General features: G+C 50.4%; 9 protein-coding genes across 9 annotated transcripts; 6 read left to right on the top strand and 3 right to left on the bottom strand.

Moving 5' to 3' along the window:
- Positions 1–398: 398 nt before the first annotated feature.
- Positions 399–1,197, top strand: N7496_004844 (uncharacterized protein; the record flags this gene model as incomplete). The annotated part of the gene is made up of 2 exons (XM_056697773.1): positions 399–933; positions 989–1,197. The coding sequence occupies 2 exons, from the start codon at positions 399–401 to the stop codon at positions 1,195–1,197; spliced, it is 744 nt and encodes a 247-aa protein (XP_056556298.1).
- Positions 1,198–2,267: 1,070 nt separating this feature from the next.
- Positions 2,268–2,650, top strand: N7496_004843 (uncharacterized protein; the record flags this gene model as incomplete). The annotated part of the gene is made up of 2 exons (XM_056697772.1): positions 2,268–2,558; positions 2,600–2,650. The coding sequence occupies 2 exons, from the start codon at positions 2,268–2,270 to the stop codon at positions 2,648–2,650; spliced, it is 342 nt and encodes a 113-aa protein (XP_056556297.1).
- A 1,190-nt stretch (positions 2,651–3,840) lies between these two features.
- On the top strand, positions 3,841–5,556 carry N7496_004842 (pepsin-like aspartic protease; the record flags this gene model as incomplete). The annotated part of the gene is made up of 3 exons (XM_056697771.1): positions 3,841–4,165; positions 4,252–4,566; positions 4,634–5,556. 3 exons carry the CDS (start codon positions 3,841–3,843, stop codon positions 5,554–5,556), a joined length of 1,563 nt encoding a protein of 520 aa, XP_056556296.1.
- An 895-nt stretch (positions 5,557–6,451) lies between these two features.
- N7496_004841 (uncharacterized protein) lies at positions 6,452–6,760 on the bottom strand (the record flags this gene model as incomplete). Its single annotated transcript, XM_056697770.1, has 1 exon — positions 6,452–6,760. The coding sequence occupies one exon, from the start codon at positions 6,758–6,760 to the stop codon at positions 6,452–6,454; it is 309 nt and encodes a 102-aa protein (XP_056556295.1).
- A 1,055-nt stretch (positions 6,761–7,815) lies between these two features.
- On the top strand, positions 7,816–8,607 carry N7496_004840 (uncharacterized protein; the record flags this gene model as incomplete). The annotated part of the gene is made up of 1 exon (XM_056697769.1): positions 7,816–8,607. The coding sequence occupies one exon, from the start codon at positions 7,816–7,818 to the stop codon at positions 8,605–8,607; it is 792 nt and encodes a 263-aa protein (XP_056556294.1).
- Positions 8,608–8,856: 249 nt separating this feature from the next.
- N7496_004839 (uncharacterized protein) lies at positions 8,857–9,901 on the bottom strand (the record flags this gene model as incomplete). Its single annotated transcript, XM_056697768.1, has 2 exons — positions 8,857–9,681; positions 9,743–9,901. 2 exons carry the CDS (start codon positions 9,899–9,901, stop codon positions 8,857–8,859), a joined length of 984 nt encoding a protein of 327 aa, XP_056556293.1.
- Positions 9,902–10,483: 582 nt separating this feature from the next.
- N7496_004838 (uncharacterized protein) lies at positions 10,484–11,240 on the top strand (the record flags this gene model as incomplete). Its single annotated transcript, XM_056697767.1, has 2 exons — positions 10,484–11,015; positions 11,074–11,240. 2 exons carry the CDS (start codon positions 10,484–10,486, stop codon positions 11,238–11,240), a joined length of 699 nt encoding a protein of 232 aa, XP_056556292.1.
- A 538-nt stretch (positions 11,241–11,778) lies between these two features.
- Positions 11,779–14,722, bottom strand: chsA (chitin synthase I; the record flags this gene model as incomplete). Its single annotated transcript, XM_056697766.1, has 4 exons — positions 11,779–11,793; positions 11,848–12,366; positions 12,425–14,461; positions 14,531–14,722. The coding sequence occupies 4 exons, from the start codon at positions 14,720–14,722 to the stop codon at positions 11,779–11,781; spliced, it is 2,763 nt and encodes a 920-aa protein (XP_056556291.1).
- A 1,671-nt stretch (positions 14,723–16,393) lies between these two features.
- ltpA (tyrosine protein phosphatase LTP1) lies at positions 16,394–17,074 on the top strand (the record flags this gene model as incomplete). Its single annotated transcript, XM_056697765.1, has 2 exons — positions 16,394–16,457; positions 16,530–17,074. The coding sequence occupies 2 exons, from the start codon at positions 16,394–16,396 to the stop codon at positions 17,072–17,074; spliced, it is 609 nt and encodes a 202-aa protein (XP_056556290.1).
- Between the last annotated feature and the right edge of the window lie 141 nt (positions 17,075–17,215).

The following is a 17,215-nucleotide window of genomic DNA, read 5'->3' as shown; positions in this document are numbered from 1 at the left end:
TCATCCATTGAGTCCATACATTACGTCTCCGTGTACACAGTCCAGTTGATCATCACACCGCTCAGATCGTGCGACGGTTGCTTGCTTGCACTGCGTTCAATTGCGCGCATTACTCGATGGTTCGCTCAGGGTCCATGGATGGATTCCCAGGGGGTTTTTTTCTCTGATGGAATCAGCAAATCGAAGGCAAAAACGAAAAGATTAGGTTGGAGATGTCGTCACCTTCATCATCGTGACTGCCATATAACCACCACTCTGAGCCCGTACCTTCCGGAAAGCAACCAGTCTTGCCATTTCATTCCCAATTCCCTTGATCCTCCCAAAAAATCTCACCTAAAGTCCAGCTATCATTACTCCTCGAGTCCTCGAATTCTTCAGTCCCGAACAATTCTAACACAATGGCATCCGAGCCACTCCGTATCGGCGTCCTTCTCGTCAATTGCGTTCAACTGCTGGACCTGGCTGCCTTGGACTTGCTCTACATGGCTAGTCCCGAATGGCTCGAAGATGTTGGAATGCCCAAGCATCTTGCTGACCTTGGTCGCCCATGCGAGATTCACTACATCACGCGCGATGGCCCGGATACAATGGCCGCGGTCACATCAGAACTTTCCATCCGAGTCAATAGCTCAATGAAAGACTCGGTCGTCGCACCCGGCAATCTGGACATCCTTTTCTTGCCAGGTCCTTCTCCCCGGGTCATGCCACCCGCGGAAGAGTATCTCGAGTTCATTCGGAGGCACAATGCAATGGGGACAACCATCATGACTATTTGCACTGGTGCATTGGTCGCCGCACACGCAGGCATCACCAAGGGCAAGACCGGCACCTCGCCCCGATTCCTGATTCCATACCTGAGAAAGGCCTTCCCGGATACCAAACTCTGGGATGATACCCTGCGGGTTACACGCGATGGGAACCTTTGGATGTGCGGTATGTACTGACGTGGACGGAGTCCTTCTTTCACTCTCGCTGACTCCTGTATAAGGTGGTATCACCAATGGACATGACTTGGTGGCTGAGTATCTCCGAGTAAATTATCCCGCTCCACTTGTCAATACAGTCCTCGGCGCTGCAGATGTTGCCCCACGTCCCCTTCAATACCAGACCACGGCAACTCGCGACTCGGCCTTCTTCGTGTGGCAGATCATCAGGGCAATTCCCAGTTCGATTATGCGAATGCTTACCGCTCATTGAAACGTGCATCTCCGAGGCCTAGGAAGAACTGTTCGAGTCCTTTAAAAGTCCGAGTGGGAAACTGGCAGCAATCAACTGTCTTATCCTATTAGAAGCCAATGAGCAAGACTCTCGCCGACGATAAAATTGGGCCAAATCTTATTTTTGTGACCAAGCATTGTCTTGCTGAGTGGGTGCTGTCTCTCTTCTGAGGTTGGATGGAGGCCCTGAAGAATGGAGCACTGCGAGGCAATGACCAAGAATCGTAAAGATTAAGACTGGAGTTTGGCAAGCACTCTCCGTCGAATGGTACTCCTGCACAGAGACTGTCCCGTTTTTCCAATCAAATTGGGTGTTCTAATTGTTGTTTCTTCGCTTAGGTCTGGTATTTTCCCCGTTCAGCCTCTAAAAGTTAATGGACCCTGAAGCCAAGCCATTTGTGGTAACGCCGGGCTTGGCCATGGAAACACATACTTCCCTTGTGACATACTCCGGTAAACTCATGAATTCCTGTGACAGTCTCTGGGTCTCGGATACCTTATCCGCTCCTATGTATGAGGCTCTGAGTAGATTCGACTCGACTGTCAGAATTTAGTCTTCTTGAACCCTAAAAACTCTATCGCAAATTACGACCTGATCGAGCGACTGGTGCCTGAATAGACTCGGGGCTTGTCGAATGGGAAACGACCGCCTTTACTTCGAGAACAGCTTGGTTTGAGTCCATCGTTGTTATTGGATTTCTCACCCCGTTCGCTTATATTTGGTGGCTTTCGTCGACTTGTGGTTCACTCCGCGAAATACGAGATGTAGCCGCTGAAGGTCTCCGAGAACCATTCACGATGCTGAAAACACGAGGAGAATTAGACACAAATTTAACTTTAAGCATTTCTCGGGGATTTACCCTTTGAGAGTCAGGAACGGCGCCGGAGCGCCGTTCTATCAAAGACTATATATCGCTCGCAGGTGACGCTCCCTCTGTGATCTGGGTCTCTTAACGCCATACACTCTTTTCAATTTCGAGATTTTCACAGACCGTCCACTCGTTCAGACTATCGCTGATCTCAGTCACTCATTTACAACAATCTATCAAGATGTACAAGCTTGCACACATCCTTTTCCTCGCCCCCGCCGCTCTCGCCGGCCTGGTCACTCCTCTCCAGGAGCGCGAAACCGCCTGCGAGGCCCCTCTGACCCTCTGCGGCTCTACCTGCATCGGTCCCCTCGATGTCTGCTGCCCTGCTGCTCCAAACGGCGAAATCATCGGCTGCAGTGGTACTGATAACTGCTGGGTCAACCCGGACAACTCTCCCGGCTGCTGCCCTCTCTTCCACACCTGCGCTGGCCAGAAGGCTGGCAGCGGCGTCTTCCCAACTCTTCCCAGTGTCACTGTTCCTACTGCTACTCCTACTGTTACTCCTGTTAGCCCGCCTCCCACTATCAGCAGCGAGCCTACTCAGCAGACTACCACTGCTAGCAGCTCCTCCATTGCCACTATCTCGACCGTGAAGTCTGTCACCCCGCCATCTTCTGCTCGCCCAAGCAGCACCAAGCCTGTTAAGAGCTCGACTCCTTGTGCTTCGGCTTCGGCCTCTGGTTCTGGCTCGGGTTCTGGCTCGGGCTCTGGCTCTGGCCACTCTGGTTCCGGCTCTGCTTCGGCTTCGGCTTCTCCTATTTTCAACGGCGCTTCGTCTGCCGGAAGCATCTCCGTTGGTGGAATCCTGGGCGCTATGGTTCTGGGATTCTTCTTGTAAGATGCCTATGGCCGGCATGGTGATTCTGTGATATGACAGTACAAGAGCAAAGGTGCATCCTGATTTGCTATGACTATTATAATTTCAATACATAGAGTCTTCGTGTATAATATGTTTCCTATCGATTATTGATAATAATGATTCTACCGTGAAGTTCTTGGGGTCTTATAGTCCACTAGCTGGAAACTTGTCACCACTGTATGCGTTGTCTTCTGTGACTCGGACGCCTCGATGGTCATATTTGTCATTGTGTCGGCTCCATGTATTATAACCTTAGTGTTTTGTCAGTTTGAGCATTGCTTGGTTCTTTATGACCCGTCGTCTCCCGATCTATCACGCGAATATTAAGATGATCGGTTCATATGCAAGAAATGTGCCAGTTTCAAGTATGATCTCCACAGGGAAGTAATCTAGAAAGATAGCGGTGTGCACGGTACATATTGAGGGAAATAGTGACCAGTAGAATCTCGCTGTACTACCACCAAATGGGGTTCGAATGCTAACCGCAGCTGTTACACAATGCTACGTAGGAGCCTGCTGTAGGACAGGGTCTGAGGAGACCCACAGCGTTGGACCCTTTTTACTCACCTACTTTCAGGAACACGAGGACGAATGGATTGATTTATCTAAGAAAGTTACCAAGAGACACAAGCCTCCAGTGGGCGTTGGCTCCTATTGGATACCCCGACCATATACTTTCTCTAGTTCTCGTATTTCCGACCGGGGCTGTCGTCGATCTCGATCTGAGCTGGAGGACCCCTAATTAGTAATTTTTAATTCTGTTGCCTCGTCGATCTTTTTAGCCTCATCTCCAAGATTAATTACATATGGGCGAGTTTGTGCTCCTCACATTTTGTGTTTCTGGAATTTTCCATTCCCAGCAGGTAGAACTGCTGAAACCATTCCCGAAAATATGGCATGGTGGGATGTGACTTGTCCAAGCAGCCTCACCAAACTGTTTCTCATTGCCAGTTGCGTGCTGCTGGCATCGGTAACCGCAGAGCCGAATGTCGTCTCATTGCCCCTTCACAGAAGCCAGCGTCGCTCGATCGTTAAGCGCAGTCATGCAACCGCCTCCTTGGAGAACGACTACATCGACGGATTATTCTGGGTAAATGCGACCGTTGGAACGCCAGGCCAACTAGTGCAGCTTCAAATAGACACTGGAAGCAGTGATATCTGGGTGTTTGGTGCACGCTCGTGCACCGAGTCTGAATCGGGGTGCCTTGGTGGCTTTTGTAAGTGCCGAATGCCTTAATCTTGTCATTTCTACTTGCATTCGCTTCGAACTTGGCGAACTCAGGCTGACATTTTACTTTCGAAGATGACGGCTCTCAATCGAAGACCGGTCGGGTGATTGATCGTGGTGGATTCAGCATTTCCTATGTCGACAACTCAGGAGTCATTGGAGACTATGTCGCGGATAACTTTGCGATCGGCGATATCACTGTCAAGGGTATGACTCTCGCGGTTGCTACAGAGGTACAAGACGCTACTACTGGTGTTATGGGCATTGGCTTTGATTCAGGCGAGTCGATAGTCGGCAGCGGTGGCAAACCATACAAGAATCTCGTCGGTATGATGGTCGAACAAGGCCTTATCAACTCTCGTACATACAGTCTGTGGCTCAATGACGTTGGTGAGTCAGGAAAGGAGGGTCCCATATGAGACAATAGGCCGATTTATGGCTAACTTGTTGCCTCTAGGTGCCGAAACCGGAAACATCTTATTTGGTGGTTATGACAAGGGTAAATTCAAGGGCGATTTGATCGCGATGCCAATCCAACCAGACGCGCAGTCCGGCCAGATCACATCAATGACTGTCGCTTGGACATCTCTATCAATCACAGATCCCACCCAGGGCACACAAACCCTCACCTCCAGCAGCTTTGCGCTACCAGCCGTGCTCGATTCAGGAACTACACTTACCTACATCCCTCCAGACCTGTACAACGAACTCGCCTCGTTTGCCAACGTGATGTCTTTCGAGGGAATGGACACGGGACTTGTCGAGTGCGAGGCCATGCAGCAATACAAGGGCACTCTAGACTTTGGCTTTGTTGGCTCCGGAGGACCAGTCATCTCGGTACCCTTCTCAGAGCTATCCTACCCGTATACAGATGAGACTGGTAACCCTTTATCATTTGATAACGGCAACACCGCATGCTATTTTGGACTTGCTCCGACTCAGGATGATACCCTGATTCTATTTGGAGACACTTTCCTTCGCTCAGCATACGTGGTGTATGACCTTGACCGTGAGGAGATTGCCATTGCCCCAACAGTCTTCAACAGTGATGTCACAAACATCGTGGAAATCGGTGGCCCTGGGTCATCAGCTACCCCAACCTGGCACGTTGCCAGCTCGGTCAGTGTTGTGCAGACGGCGACCGGTCGGCCGGAAGAACCAGGTCTATTCGCCTCTGTGACATTCACTGGGCATCTTTCTTACACGCACACTGCTACTGGCTTCCATATACCAACTCCATCTCAATCAGGCGGTAGTGGCCAGTCACCGAAATCATCAAAGGGTGCTGCAACCTTTGCCAGCAGCTCTGGTATCCTACCCAATATGCTCGTCTGCGCTGCCTCTGCATTGATAGGTGCAACGTTAGTTTTTGCCCAATGAGGATTAGACATTTCATAAAGTTAATGTTTTTTTTGCCTGTCGCATTTTGAGTACCCTGAATCTGGGAATAGGACATTATTCTGAACTAGGAGCCATCCTTCCCGAGTGGGTCGAAGGCTCCCGCCCCAGGCACGGAGTACAGAGGTTATAATGGGAGATGTATGGACCCTGCATACCTTATTGACCAGCCTGGGCTGGCTAGAAACGGAATAATGCTGCGAGATTGTGTATTTTTGTATCATAATAAGCCACCAGCCGAAGTTCGTATTTTCTTTGGGTCGGTTCCAGAAATTTTGTGGCGGAAAGGTTAATCGGGTTCCTGTCTGGCGCCAACTCAGTTGGCCATATTTTGATGATCGATAATGTAAGAAATAAATGATCAAAACCAAGGCCGTGTCCGCGTAGGATTTCCATGTATCGGAGGCGTCTAGAAATGGCACAAGTCCCCTAATTCGTTCGTATTTGACTTCTTGGTCCCATGTGTCGTTTCATGACGTTGCAAATGGCCAGATAGATAGAATGTCTCCTTTCCACTTGCTACTTCATTCTTATAAGGTGATTAAATGACATGATTAATTTTGTAGAAAAGCAAACCAAAAAAAAGAAACGTAAACATAAATGACTGTGCTTCCAACGCCCCAGATCTTGACCAAGCTCCCAAATCATTTGAAGAGGCTCAGCGTATCACGATTTCTTCCAACAATAACATAAGACATCGTAGAAATGATTCAAATACTGTTATCCTTTCCCAGGGTATCAAATATCAAAATATCGACCTTTTCCAGCAGAGGTGATTTGGTGGCGTCTTGTTTGCCGGTGTCGCCCGATGGTGAAGTATGACAGAACATTGCAGTGCCATGCGGGTCATAATATGTGGAGCCCAGTGACAGCAATCTCAGCGGCGACGCTGCACGCAATAGACGATCAACAGAACCCAGGCAATGAATTTCGAAAGACCGCCGAGGACAAGCATGGCTATACCGCCATTGTACATGCCAATGTTGCCCGCGAAGCAGGAGTAGTCGTAGGTATAGTCGCCATAGTAGAGAGCAGATGTGCAGGTCTTGTATCCCGCAGAAAGATAGGCACCAACAAGAGCACCACCGATGATGAAGAAGATAACAGCAGAAATAAAGAATCCAATGCACCACCACTTAGAGATGGTCTTGCGGGGTGAGCTGTAAGGAGCGCTGTATTGATCCATATTGGACGATTGGTGATTGAAATGAAGAAGGAATGTAATAATGTAGTGGGAAGGAGATTCAAAGGAGAGACTCTTGAAAGATCAAAATCTGTAAACAGATGGATGGGACCCCCTAAATACTCTTTGAGGCTCGTAAGTTTTGTGCGCTAAAAGAGGAAGAGGCGAAATACGAGGTCGCTAGTGCGATAGCTCATCGATCAGCATGGCCGGCCCCCATCAACACGAACTTGGCATGCAGGGTTCGTAATTTAATTTTAAATGAAACATGACAGCCAACGGATATGAGAGAGTGGAGTGAAATCGCACAAAAATCATATGTTGCGCCTATCTATAAGGATAAGTTGCCCAGGGCGCTGATCAGCAGAAAAGTCCATGAGATCATTTTATAGGGCTTCGCTCCTCACCATTGAAGACCTTAAGGCTTCAATTTGTAATAGATAAATAAATTTGTTATCCAAATAAGTCTCTAGTAGGTTGTATCATAAAAGAGAGAGAGGCTGATGGCTATCGAGATAATTGACTGCCATTTGCAAAGTGATTCATCATCAACGGACCCCTACAGCCTTTTTGCACTTTTTATGCTTTCACACCCAGACAGCCTCCATCCCATGCAGCCGACTCGGACCAGTTGAGGTGCGATGGGTGATCTACACAGTAAATTGTCAATGGATTGTCTAGCTACGGAGGCATGTAACGTATTTCGGAACCACATTGTTTTGATATAGGAGATCTAATTGGTTTTGACATTCTTCTCGTCCTCCAGAATCTTTTGGTATCTAGATTATGTAGTTACTTTACGCTCCTCCTCATCTTAGTAATGAGGTACGTTCAGCTATAAGCAAGATCACTCGGTACACATAAAATTCCAGAGATAGAAGGAACTTCCCTTTCAGACCTTAAAGAACAGGAGCTTTGTTTACTCTTCCAGGTAATGCTTAGGATCTCGCATATTTAACTTGCCTCCTGCTTAGACCTCTCTCTCCTTGTTTATCTCATACGCGAAGTTCATCTGCAGTGCCAGCCAACCTCATATCACTTTTACATCCATCGACAAGATGGACACTACGAACCATAGGCTTCTGCCCCCACTGGTGTCATTCAGACTTTACGAAAGGCGTCGCCAGTACCGCGAGTTCGAGACTTTTGATAAAACAATGTCGCTGATCGAATACCTCGTCACCACCGACCCGCTATTGTCAACCACTCTCATTGACTGGCCTCCACGTCCAATAGAGACAACTTGTCCAGCGCTCACGCACCAGCTCATTAGCATCGTCCCCGAGTTACGTTCCACTCTGAGATCCCACGGATTCCCCGACTCACTCATGAAGACTGCATGCCTCGTGTCCCAGTGCATCGACCCACAGAATCATGACCCGACGGAATACACCCCTCAAAAGCTCATCCGTATCCATCTCGATAGCTACAACTACCTCCCAGTTCAGCTTGATACCTGCAGAGATGCCATCTGGAACATGCTTCAAAGCCTTGGGCACAAGGACGTCCACATCGAACTTAGCTACGGTTCAAGCTCCACCAATGTCAATCTCTCCAGTGAGCCAAATTCTCAAATGCCCAAGGTGAATTTGGCGATTGAGCTGGCTCGTCTGGAAGTCCTTGAAATCCTTGAAGAGTACTTCCCGGGTAAGTTGTCTGGTTTGGTTCCATACCTTACTCGTCAGTATGGACTACCCGTCCCCACGGTCGTCGTGGCAGTCCAACCTTCCAGTCATGCCAATTGGCTCAAGTTGAGACAGCTGATCCTGCGAGAACTTCAGAAGTACACCAAGATGTTTTTGGAGGTTGAATTTTACGGATATCATATGGTGGTGGGGGAGGAGGTGTGAGGAGTCTACTGTTTGCTAGCTATCAACAGCTTGGTTTCGACATGCTATTGCTTGATTATGAGTCTCTCTTATGACAGTTATTGCTCTAATTGTCGAAAACAGAACTAGCCAATGGATACAATCAGCCGAAATGGCGTTAAGAGAGATAATGTATCTCAAATGCATGGCCCTCTCTGCCAGTAGTTTGGAAGAGCTCAGTGACACCGTGTGAAGTTTATTATTATATCTGTTTAATTTCCATTGAGCTATTTATTCTAACCAGACACTGACTGCCTTGCGCATGGCATCCTGAACCCATTCCTCCTCAAATCGAGCCGGCGCATCAAAGCCATGCTCGCCATCTCGTACAGTCAGAGTAACACCGTCCTCCTCACTCGATCCAGCCTTGAGGACCTCATTCGCCCGCTCAACAAACTTCTCAACATCACCCAACGGCACAACACTATCCTGCCGTCCATGAAGCACCGCAATCCCACCCCGAGGAATCTTAAAATCGGGTTGCTCCAATCGAGCCATGGGATACAACACTTCGGCGGGCACACCCTCAGCATCGCGTTGATAATACTTGGCCAGATATCCATTCTCGATAGCACCGAGCATAAACATCAAACTCTCAAGCGAAGTAATAGAAGACTTGGAAGTCCCCAGCACCGCGGCCTTGAAATTCTCCTCGACAACAGATACAGGGACATGATTGTCAAACGGCGGCTTCTCGCGCGTCTTTGTGAAAGAATCCGCATTCAGAGCTAGGCAGGGATACGCAGCTGATGCACTGCGGATTTCACCTGCGTGCGCAAGAGTCAGATACAGACTGAGCAGGCCGCCTGCAGAGTCACCAGTAACGAAGATACGGTCGAGATCGAGTTTGGTGGGTGTCGTGTGGTTGGACAGGAGATCGGCGAGAGCTGGAGAGCGCAGCCACGTCCAGAAGTCTTCCAGGTCGGCGTAGATGTCGGCGCTGGTCGCTTCGGGCAAGAGGCGGTAATTGGGGCTGATGATGATGGCGTTTTTCTGGAGGGCGAGGTCGGATACCCAGTGTGGCCACCAGTCCATGTATAGGGAGTCGCCCATCATCTAAATGTTGATTAATATAGATGCTTTATTGAGGGGAGTTTTGGAGGAGAAATTGGCTTACCAGGCCACCGCCATGAACGCGGACAATCAGGGGTCTTGAGCCGGCATATTCAGTTTGAGGAATCAAGATATCCGTTCGAATACCGTGGTCGCCAATGTGCTTATAGTTGGTCTGAATGATGTCGAAGCCATTCAGCTTGGGGTCCGATGGAATGGCCATAGTGAAGAAGATTATTGAGGTTTGGAATGCTTGTTACAATGAAGTGTTATTGCTGAAGCGCTGTCCTTGTTCTCGTTCTGCCTTGCTAACGTGGTATTCCGGACTTTATATAGTCATGAACCCAGTGGCTTTGGCCCCCAAAGCCTCATGCACGAATGTAAGCCGGAGCAGCTTATAGTTCCAGTGCGCCACCAGTCATGACGCGGTTGGTCAGCCACACCGGCATTAATAATAAAGTGTCCGGTCAACGAGCGTAAGGCCGAGTCTCGGACACTTCCACAATATCATGACCATAAGGCTCGCACTCCGTCCGATGAATAATGGCAATTAGATTGCGTAAACTCAATCATTATCCCTTCACTAAGCTCAAAACAGCTCGCACTCATTCTCCCGAAAAGGCTATTCCCGTCGAAACATCCAATATCTCCCCGCTCTCCGATCGATCTCCGGCTGATTCTTATCGGGACGCTCGGACCAACGGGAGTATCCCTGACGTCCTCCACGAGAAACTAACCGACAGTACAGGTATACTGGACTCAGACACGGTTAAACAGCTCTGACCAGCTCCCATCACATCCCACAATGGATCCAGACGCCAGTATCCCCGGCGATCCCGCGCCCTCCGTCTTCAACTACGTCCTCTCCTTCCTCCTCGTCGGCGTCGCATGGGGCTTCACCACCCCCTTTATCCGCCGCGCGGCCGCCGATTTCAACGCGCGACAGGAGAAACAATCTGCCAGCGCGACTTCCACCTCCGACCGCGGGCGGTCGCATACACAAGCCCCAGTCGAGTCGGCGCTGAATGGGGAAGAAGAGGAGCAGGAATTGCTTCCTCAGTATGAGCAGGATGGCGAGGGGGTGAGGAGGAGGAGTGGGAGTCGTCAGCGTGAGGAGGCTGGACGTTTAGCTGGGGAGGGGCCGGAAGGGGATGTAGATGCTACTCCTGCGCCGGCGTGGATGCAGTCTTCGGGTCAGCAGCAGTCTTGGGTAAAGGCGAAGATTGTCTCGATCTTTTGGACTGTTGTCAATCTTCTTCGGACGCCGGCGTATTCGATTCCCTTGGTGATTAACTTGACGGGGAGTATCTGGTTCTTTTTGCTTGTTGGGAAGCATGGTACGTTGCTGTTTCTCTCGTTTTCGAGTTATTACATGCTAACCGTTTTGCTGCTTAGAACTCTCCCTTACTGTGCCGCTGGCCAATTCAAGTGCCTTTTTGTTCACGGTGCTTGGGGAGTGGTATGTCGAGCGCAAGGTCATTGCCAAGGAGACATGGCTGGGCTTGATCCTGGTCCTTGGTGGAATTGCTCTGTGTGTCCACTCGAAGAACCAGACAGTTTGATTGATAGATACAGCATCTTCAACATACTAGACTCGGACATTTGCAGGCAGTTTCTACGGGTTTCATGCACATCTCATTCGACAAGTCCATTCCTCTATATTAACACCGTTCAACACACCATCATAGTAGACAAGAAAGAATGGGATAATAAGAAAATCCCACCGTAAAGGTCTCATATCTACATATACACTAGACCGGATCCATCCCAGTACTTCATATCTCGGTCTCAGACGCAAGCCAAAAAGCAAAAACAAAAACAACATACCAAGTACATAACCACCAGGCAAAAAAACGAACTGCCGGTAGGTAAAAGGGGTTTCATCACACACATATTACATGTCCAAGTTCATGTCCAAGTTCATGTCCAATTTCATCTCCATTTCCCATTCTTCATTTTCCGTACCAGACCGGACCCGCCGTGGTATCAAGGCAACGCAACGCTCCATATCAACTCAAGGTGGGGGAATATATTGTAAACGACAAGATGGAAGCAAGGCTGAACGAAGCGCAATCGTCAAACTTGAAAAAATGCCGAAAATCAAACGCCGCGGAACTGTAACCAGTTAGTAAACATGCACCCAGTAATACAGTTACCAGTGAGACTCACCATCCGAACCACCAAAAACCACATTGCACCCAAAAATTTGAACATTGAAAGTCCGGCCACGGACCATAGGACAACCTCCATGTAAATCATCGACCGCTCGGTCTGAGTAGTATCCTGGTTGGTACTGTCGGTGGATGATGTGTCGTCAAAGGTCTCCAGACCAGCGGCACTCAGTACGACCGCGCCGAGCGCGAAATTACAGAACACCCAAGCCAACACGACAGCACTTCGGAATCCCTTGTAATAGTCGGCTTGGCGATCCTCTTCCGAGATGTTCTGAACTTCCTTGGGAGGCTTGGTGGCGAATTTTGCCAGCTCGGCCTCGTATTGAGCATTCAGATCGCCATCGTCCTGAGGAATGTTGACGTCGACACCACCACCGGGCTTCAAGGTAGCAGAAGGCAGCTTCTCAGCCTTGTCGTCACCCTTGGTACCCCATGTGATATCGTGGGTGTTGCAGAAGGCGTAGATGTTGAGAACGTTGATGTAAGTCGGGGTGAGGAGGATGTATTGGATGAACTAGGAGCGGGTGTTAGTAAAGTTCAGCCATATAGAAAGAATGTGGTGGGAAACATACAGAGGTGAACATATGCCATGGGTCCATGAAGATGAACGAGGCAACAAACCACATAACATAGGTCGAACCAAGTGACACGATGATCGAGAAGAACGTTTTGTTGGTGAACAAGTCGCTGACCGAGAAACTGTTCGAAGCCACCTCAGTCTGAATGGACTTCACCGTGACGAACACTGCCGCGAAGGACAGGTATATCATGATGAAAATCCAGAAGTACACCATGGTCATGTAAAACTTGTTTGAACCACCTGGGCGATTACCCAGAGCGAGAACGAAACAAGTGACCAGCGTGGCGAGATAGAGCCATTCAAAGACGATACCGAGAACCTTACCAGCAGTACCCAGGAGATCATCACTGCCCAGGTACGTAGTAAGAATGTGGAAGACCAGGAAGAAATTACCAATTCCAAACCAAGCGAAAATCATCGCAATGGTTTGATAGATGAACTCGATCATCAGCATGAACTTGCGGAGGAAACTGTGATCACTGCGGAAGATCTGGTAGAAGTGGGTGATAGCGTAGACGGCAGCGAAGAAACTACCGTTCAGCCAACGACGACGCTGCAGAATGAACTCGGCCATGCGGTCGGGCACATCAGTCTCGCCGGTGGACGATTTGACGTACTGCAAGAGCCAGCGGCACTTGCGCTTGGACACAATCTCGAAACAGAGAATACGATCCTCGGCCAAGTACATGTTGGCAGTGAAGATACCGGCATTGGCACCATGCATCTTCTCTCCAAGGAAATACCGCTCGAGCGGACCTTGGCCGTTCTTATCGTTCTGGAGGGCAACGAAACGGTAAGCAGAGAAAGCACCAGGCAAGACAGAGATGAAACCAAAGGCCGATTCCAAAGGCTTATCAAGGATATTGCTAAGCTTGTACTCGAAGTTCTGTCCAGCGACCAGCGGGTTGAGGAGCTTCTTGCCATGCGACAACATGACCTTGATCTCACCACAAGCACCACCACACATGGGCTCCAAATCGAACGCCTTCCACAGGAGGTAGATCGAGTCTTTGCCAGGCTTGGTACCAGCATCGAGCAGCACGCAAATGTTCGGGTCCAGCACACGCCCAAAGGCCTGGAAGAACCAACGATGCGAGTTGATTTTCTTCTGGTTCTTCTCCTTCAGACAGAAAATCATCTGCACGGGAGGGCCCGACCGAGGCTTCAGGTGGACCTGAGTACCCTTGACCTCCAAACCGACCTGAGTAGTGTATTCGTAAATATGCGCCGTCACGTCCTTTCCGTTGACCTGCTGCTTGGCGATTCCGTCCTGGTACACTCCCAGACCAGCCAGCACGGCGCGGGTACGGGGGTTGATCTTCGCACGACCGTCACTGATCACGCAAACCACAATCTTCTTCCATGCATCCTTGCCCCAGGTCTTACTACTCGTGCGCGAGCACATGTAATCGATGTTCTTGAACACACCGGACATTGTGCGGGCGAACAAGAAGTCGTCCTCGTTGTACATGGTCACCACGATGAAAAGCTCAGTGTGACGCGGCTTTGCGAAGAGCTTCTGGCGCAGCGTAAATCGCTCCTCGAAAAAGTCCGCCGGGTCGCAAGTCGCAGCGGAATAACGCATGTGGGTGAATTCGTCACGACCAGGGGGCTCTGCGTGAGGCACCTGGCTGAGCAGTTTCGGGGCAATTGGGCAATCGAGAACGAGATTGCCGTTGAACAGCTGAACTTCTTTGACCGTCTTCCATCGCTTGATAGGAGCCGGGCTGGGGGTGGGCCGCGGCTCATCCTGGTACTGTCCGTCATACGGGTCCGGCCCGAAGGGATTCTCGGCTTGTAGCATGGGCGCATTATCGTCAAAGGGAGTGTGGCCACCCTCCGGGTACTGGCCTAGGTCATAATCATCATGGGGCGTGTGCGCCGGCTCGTATGGTTGGGTATAGTATGCGTCATGGTGGGCTTCGGGGTCAACCGTGTAATCTTGGTGGTAGCCGTAGGGCTGTGCAGCAGCATGTCCTTCGTAGGCTTCGTGGTGGCCGTAGGAGTTGTGAACATTCTCGACAGAGTACTAAGAAGTTGGACAGATTTGTCAGTATAATTGTCTGCTTTTTGCGCGCATGAAAACACCGCAACTCACTGTAGGTTGCTCGGCGAGTCGATCGCTCGACGGCATAGGCAGGTGGCCCTGTTGTCCATAAGGGTTGTCATGGAGCTGGTAACTCTCTAGTGGTCGCCCTGGGGACGGTGTGCGATTGTTGAAGCTGTTCACATGGTGAGGGTCCATCATGGGCGAGCGGTTCTCGTCCCCAAAGGGGTCTGGATGCGGCATGTCAGTTTCGTTCTATTCCCACGGCGCTCGATAGCACAGCCTCAATCGCAAGCCCGTGATCGTTCAAGCTGCGCGGCAAACGATGTGTACTATCAATGGCCAGCACCGCAGTACACGTTCTTTCTTTGGAGCAATGCGCAACACGTAGCAGTCGAGAGATTGAAAAGAAAAGAAGGAGAGACCTACCAACGCGGTTGTAGGCCATGGCGCCTAACACCTAAGCCTCGGTTTTGAGTTCAGGGAAAGATCCCGCCCCTAAGGCTGCTAGCAGGGGAGGCTTCGTCAGCTGGAGATTGCGCCAGGAGGCCCAGGTGGAATGGCCTGTGTCGAGTGGTGAAGGGATCCCTAGCCCGAGCGACGGTCCCGAACTCTCGGCGGCGTTTCAGAATGGACGATTAGCCCCAAGCGAAATTGATGAGAGGACCAAGCAGATCTGTAGAACGAGGTGGGATCCTCGCTGCACGATAGGACTGGAGGAGGTAGGGAGTAGTACTGAGTATGGGGTACAGTAGTTGAAGAAGACAAGGCGAAATGCCGAGACGAAAAAGATCCCCTCTGTTGTTTGGTGTTTACGACGCTTTCAAGGCCGATCGCAACGATGACGGTGGAGTGGGCGGCAGACGAATAGGCTTTCATGCGCAGACCCGCACTGCCTTGTGGATAATCGCCGAGTTGCAGGGCCCCAAGTAGCTCGTATAGCGAGGATAATCGCAGCCAACAACGACGGGGGGACCAAAATCAGAAAATCAGCAATCAGAAGCAATCGATAGGGCTGTCGATAGCCGTTAGACAGGCTGCAAGGACCGGGCTCTTCTGAATGCCGAAACTGAAACACACGATCCACGGCTGAAGTGATGAAAGTATCGGGCCTTCACCCCCTCCGAGCTCATCACAGGATTTCTCCACTCGGCCATCACTGGGCCAACGGGAGACACGGACGCCACACTTCCGCCACGGTTCATCAACTGCGCCCCTGGCTGTGGCGGGGTCGGTCCATACAAGCAGGGCAAATGGCAGATTCTTATGTTCTTTTTTTAGTTGAGAGCCACTCGAGATTGGCTGCAGTATGCATATGCAAAGTGCTGGTCTTTACGTTTGACGGAACCTTCGCTGTCAAGCAAAAACGTCGCTGCCTGTTCTTGACCTGTCTCACATCGCTATGAATAGATTCTACCCCGGATTTCTCCAATGTCGAACTAGCCATACGTCACTCAAGTTTGCCAATGTCGCAACTATAGATCATCTAGTTCGGTGATCTCCTATCCAACAAATCCCTATAGGTAACTGCGCTCGGGATAGGGTACACAATATAATTGCCCGATTAGCTACATCGGCACGATATATCTCCATAACCCTGAGCCACCACACGACATTATGCAGATATAACCTAACACTATACTACTCTCTAAAACAACCAGCCTAAACCTTTTCAAGATACTAATACTCCTATCATAGGCGAATGAGTACTTCGTCTTTTGTAGAAATATCGATTCATCCTAAATCCTGATTGCTCGGTCCTAGGTGCGGATCTTCTTAAAAGAGAGGGAACGATAAGGGCAGGGCCTGCCCTATCGATAACAGCCCCGCGTGCTCTCTAACTGGATAAAACCCAAGTACTCAAGCTCCGTACCAGTCACTCTCTTTCTCCAAGCCCTTGCACAGCCTCCAGCCATGTCCTCCAATTCCACCAAACAGCGCCCCGTCAGCGTCCTATTTGTCTGCCTGGGCAATATCTGTACGTAACCCCGCTGCGGCCGCCAAGGCAGTCCATGGTCTTTCTGCTCGACTAACGCGCATCTCTTCTCAGGCCGGTCGACTATGGCCGAGGGTGTCTTCCGGAATGTCGCCGATGCCCATCCTATCATCGCCGAAATCGACTCCGCCGGAACGGGTGCCTATCACTGCGGCGAGGGCCCCGACAGTCGGACCATGTCCACCCTGCGCCGCCACGGCATCACCAATTACAAGCACGCCGCTCGCAAGGTCACCAAGGATGATTTCCTAAACTTCGATTACTTGCTCGCCATGGACAAGTCAAATTTGAGCGATCTGCTGGATGTGCGCGAGTCGGTCATTGCGTCGCTACGCCGCAAGGCCAGCCCCAAGTCCGCTGCGAAGAACACCCGTGCTGCATCAGAGGCGGCCATTGGCGCACAGGGCGTGGATGCCCGGATCGCCGAGGTGCGGCTCTTCGGTGACTTTGGCAAAGGCGGGAAGCTGCATGCCCGTGTTGGCGGTGGTGAAGTCGTTGAAGACCCTTACTACGGTGGCGCGAATGGGTTTGAGGAGGTTTACCAGCAGGTCGTGAGATTCTCCGAAGGCTTTATCGACTACCTTGAGAGCCAGGAGTAGGTCAATGGACTGTGTGACAGATCGACTGTCTCAAATCTGGGGGCGTGGACATATTAGACTTAGACCAAAAGGTGGGAGCTCTCTCTACAACGATACCCTGCTCTTGGTAAGACGCGACATTTGATGAACATTATGATGGCT

This window comes from Penicillium cataractarum (assembly GCF_028827025.1).
Source record: "Penicillium cataractarum strain IBT 29864 chromosome Unknown utg000004l, whole genome shotgun sequence".
Classification (NCBI taxonomy): domain Eukaryota; kingdom Fungi; phylum Ascomycota; class Eurotiomycetes; order Eurotiales; family Aspergillaceae; genus Penicillium; species Penicillium cataractarum.
The sequence above is the reverse complement of the archived record's forward strand: the minus strand, read 5'-3'. Positions and strand labels throughout refer to the sequence as shown.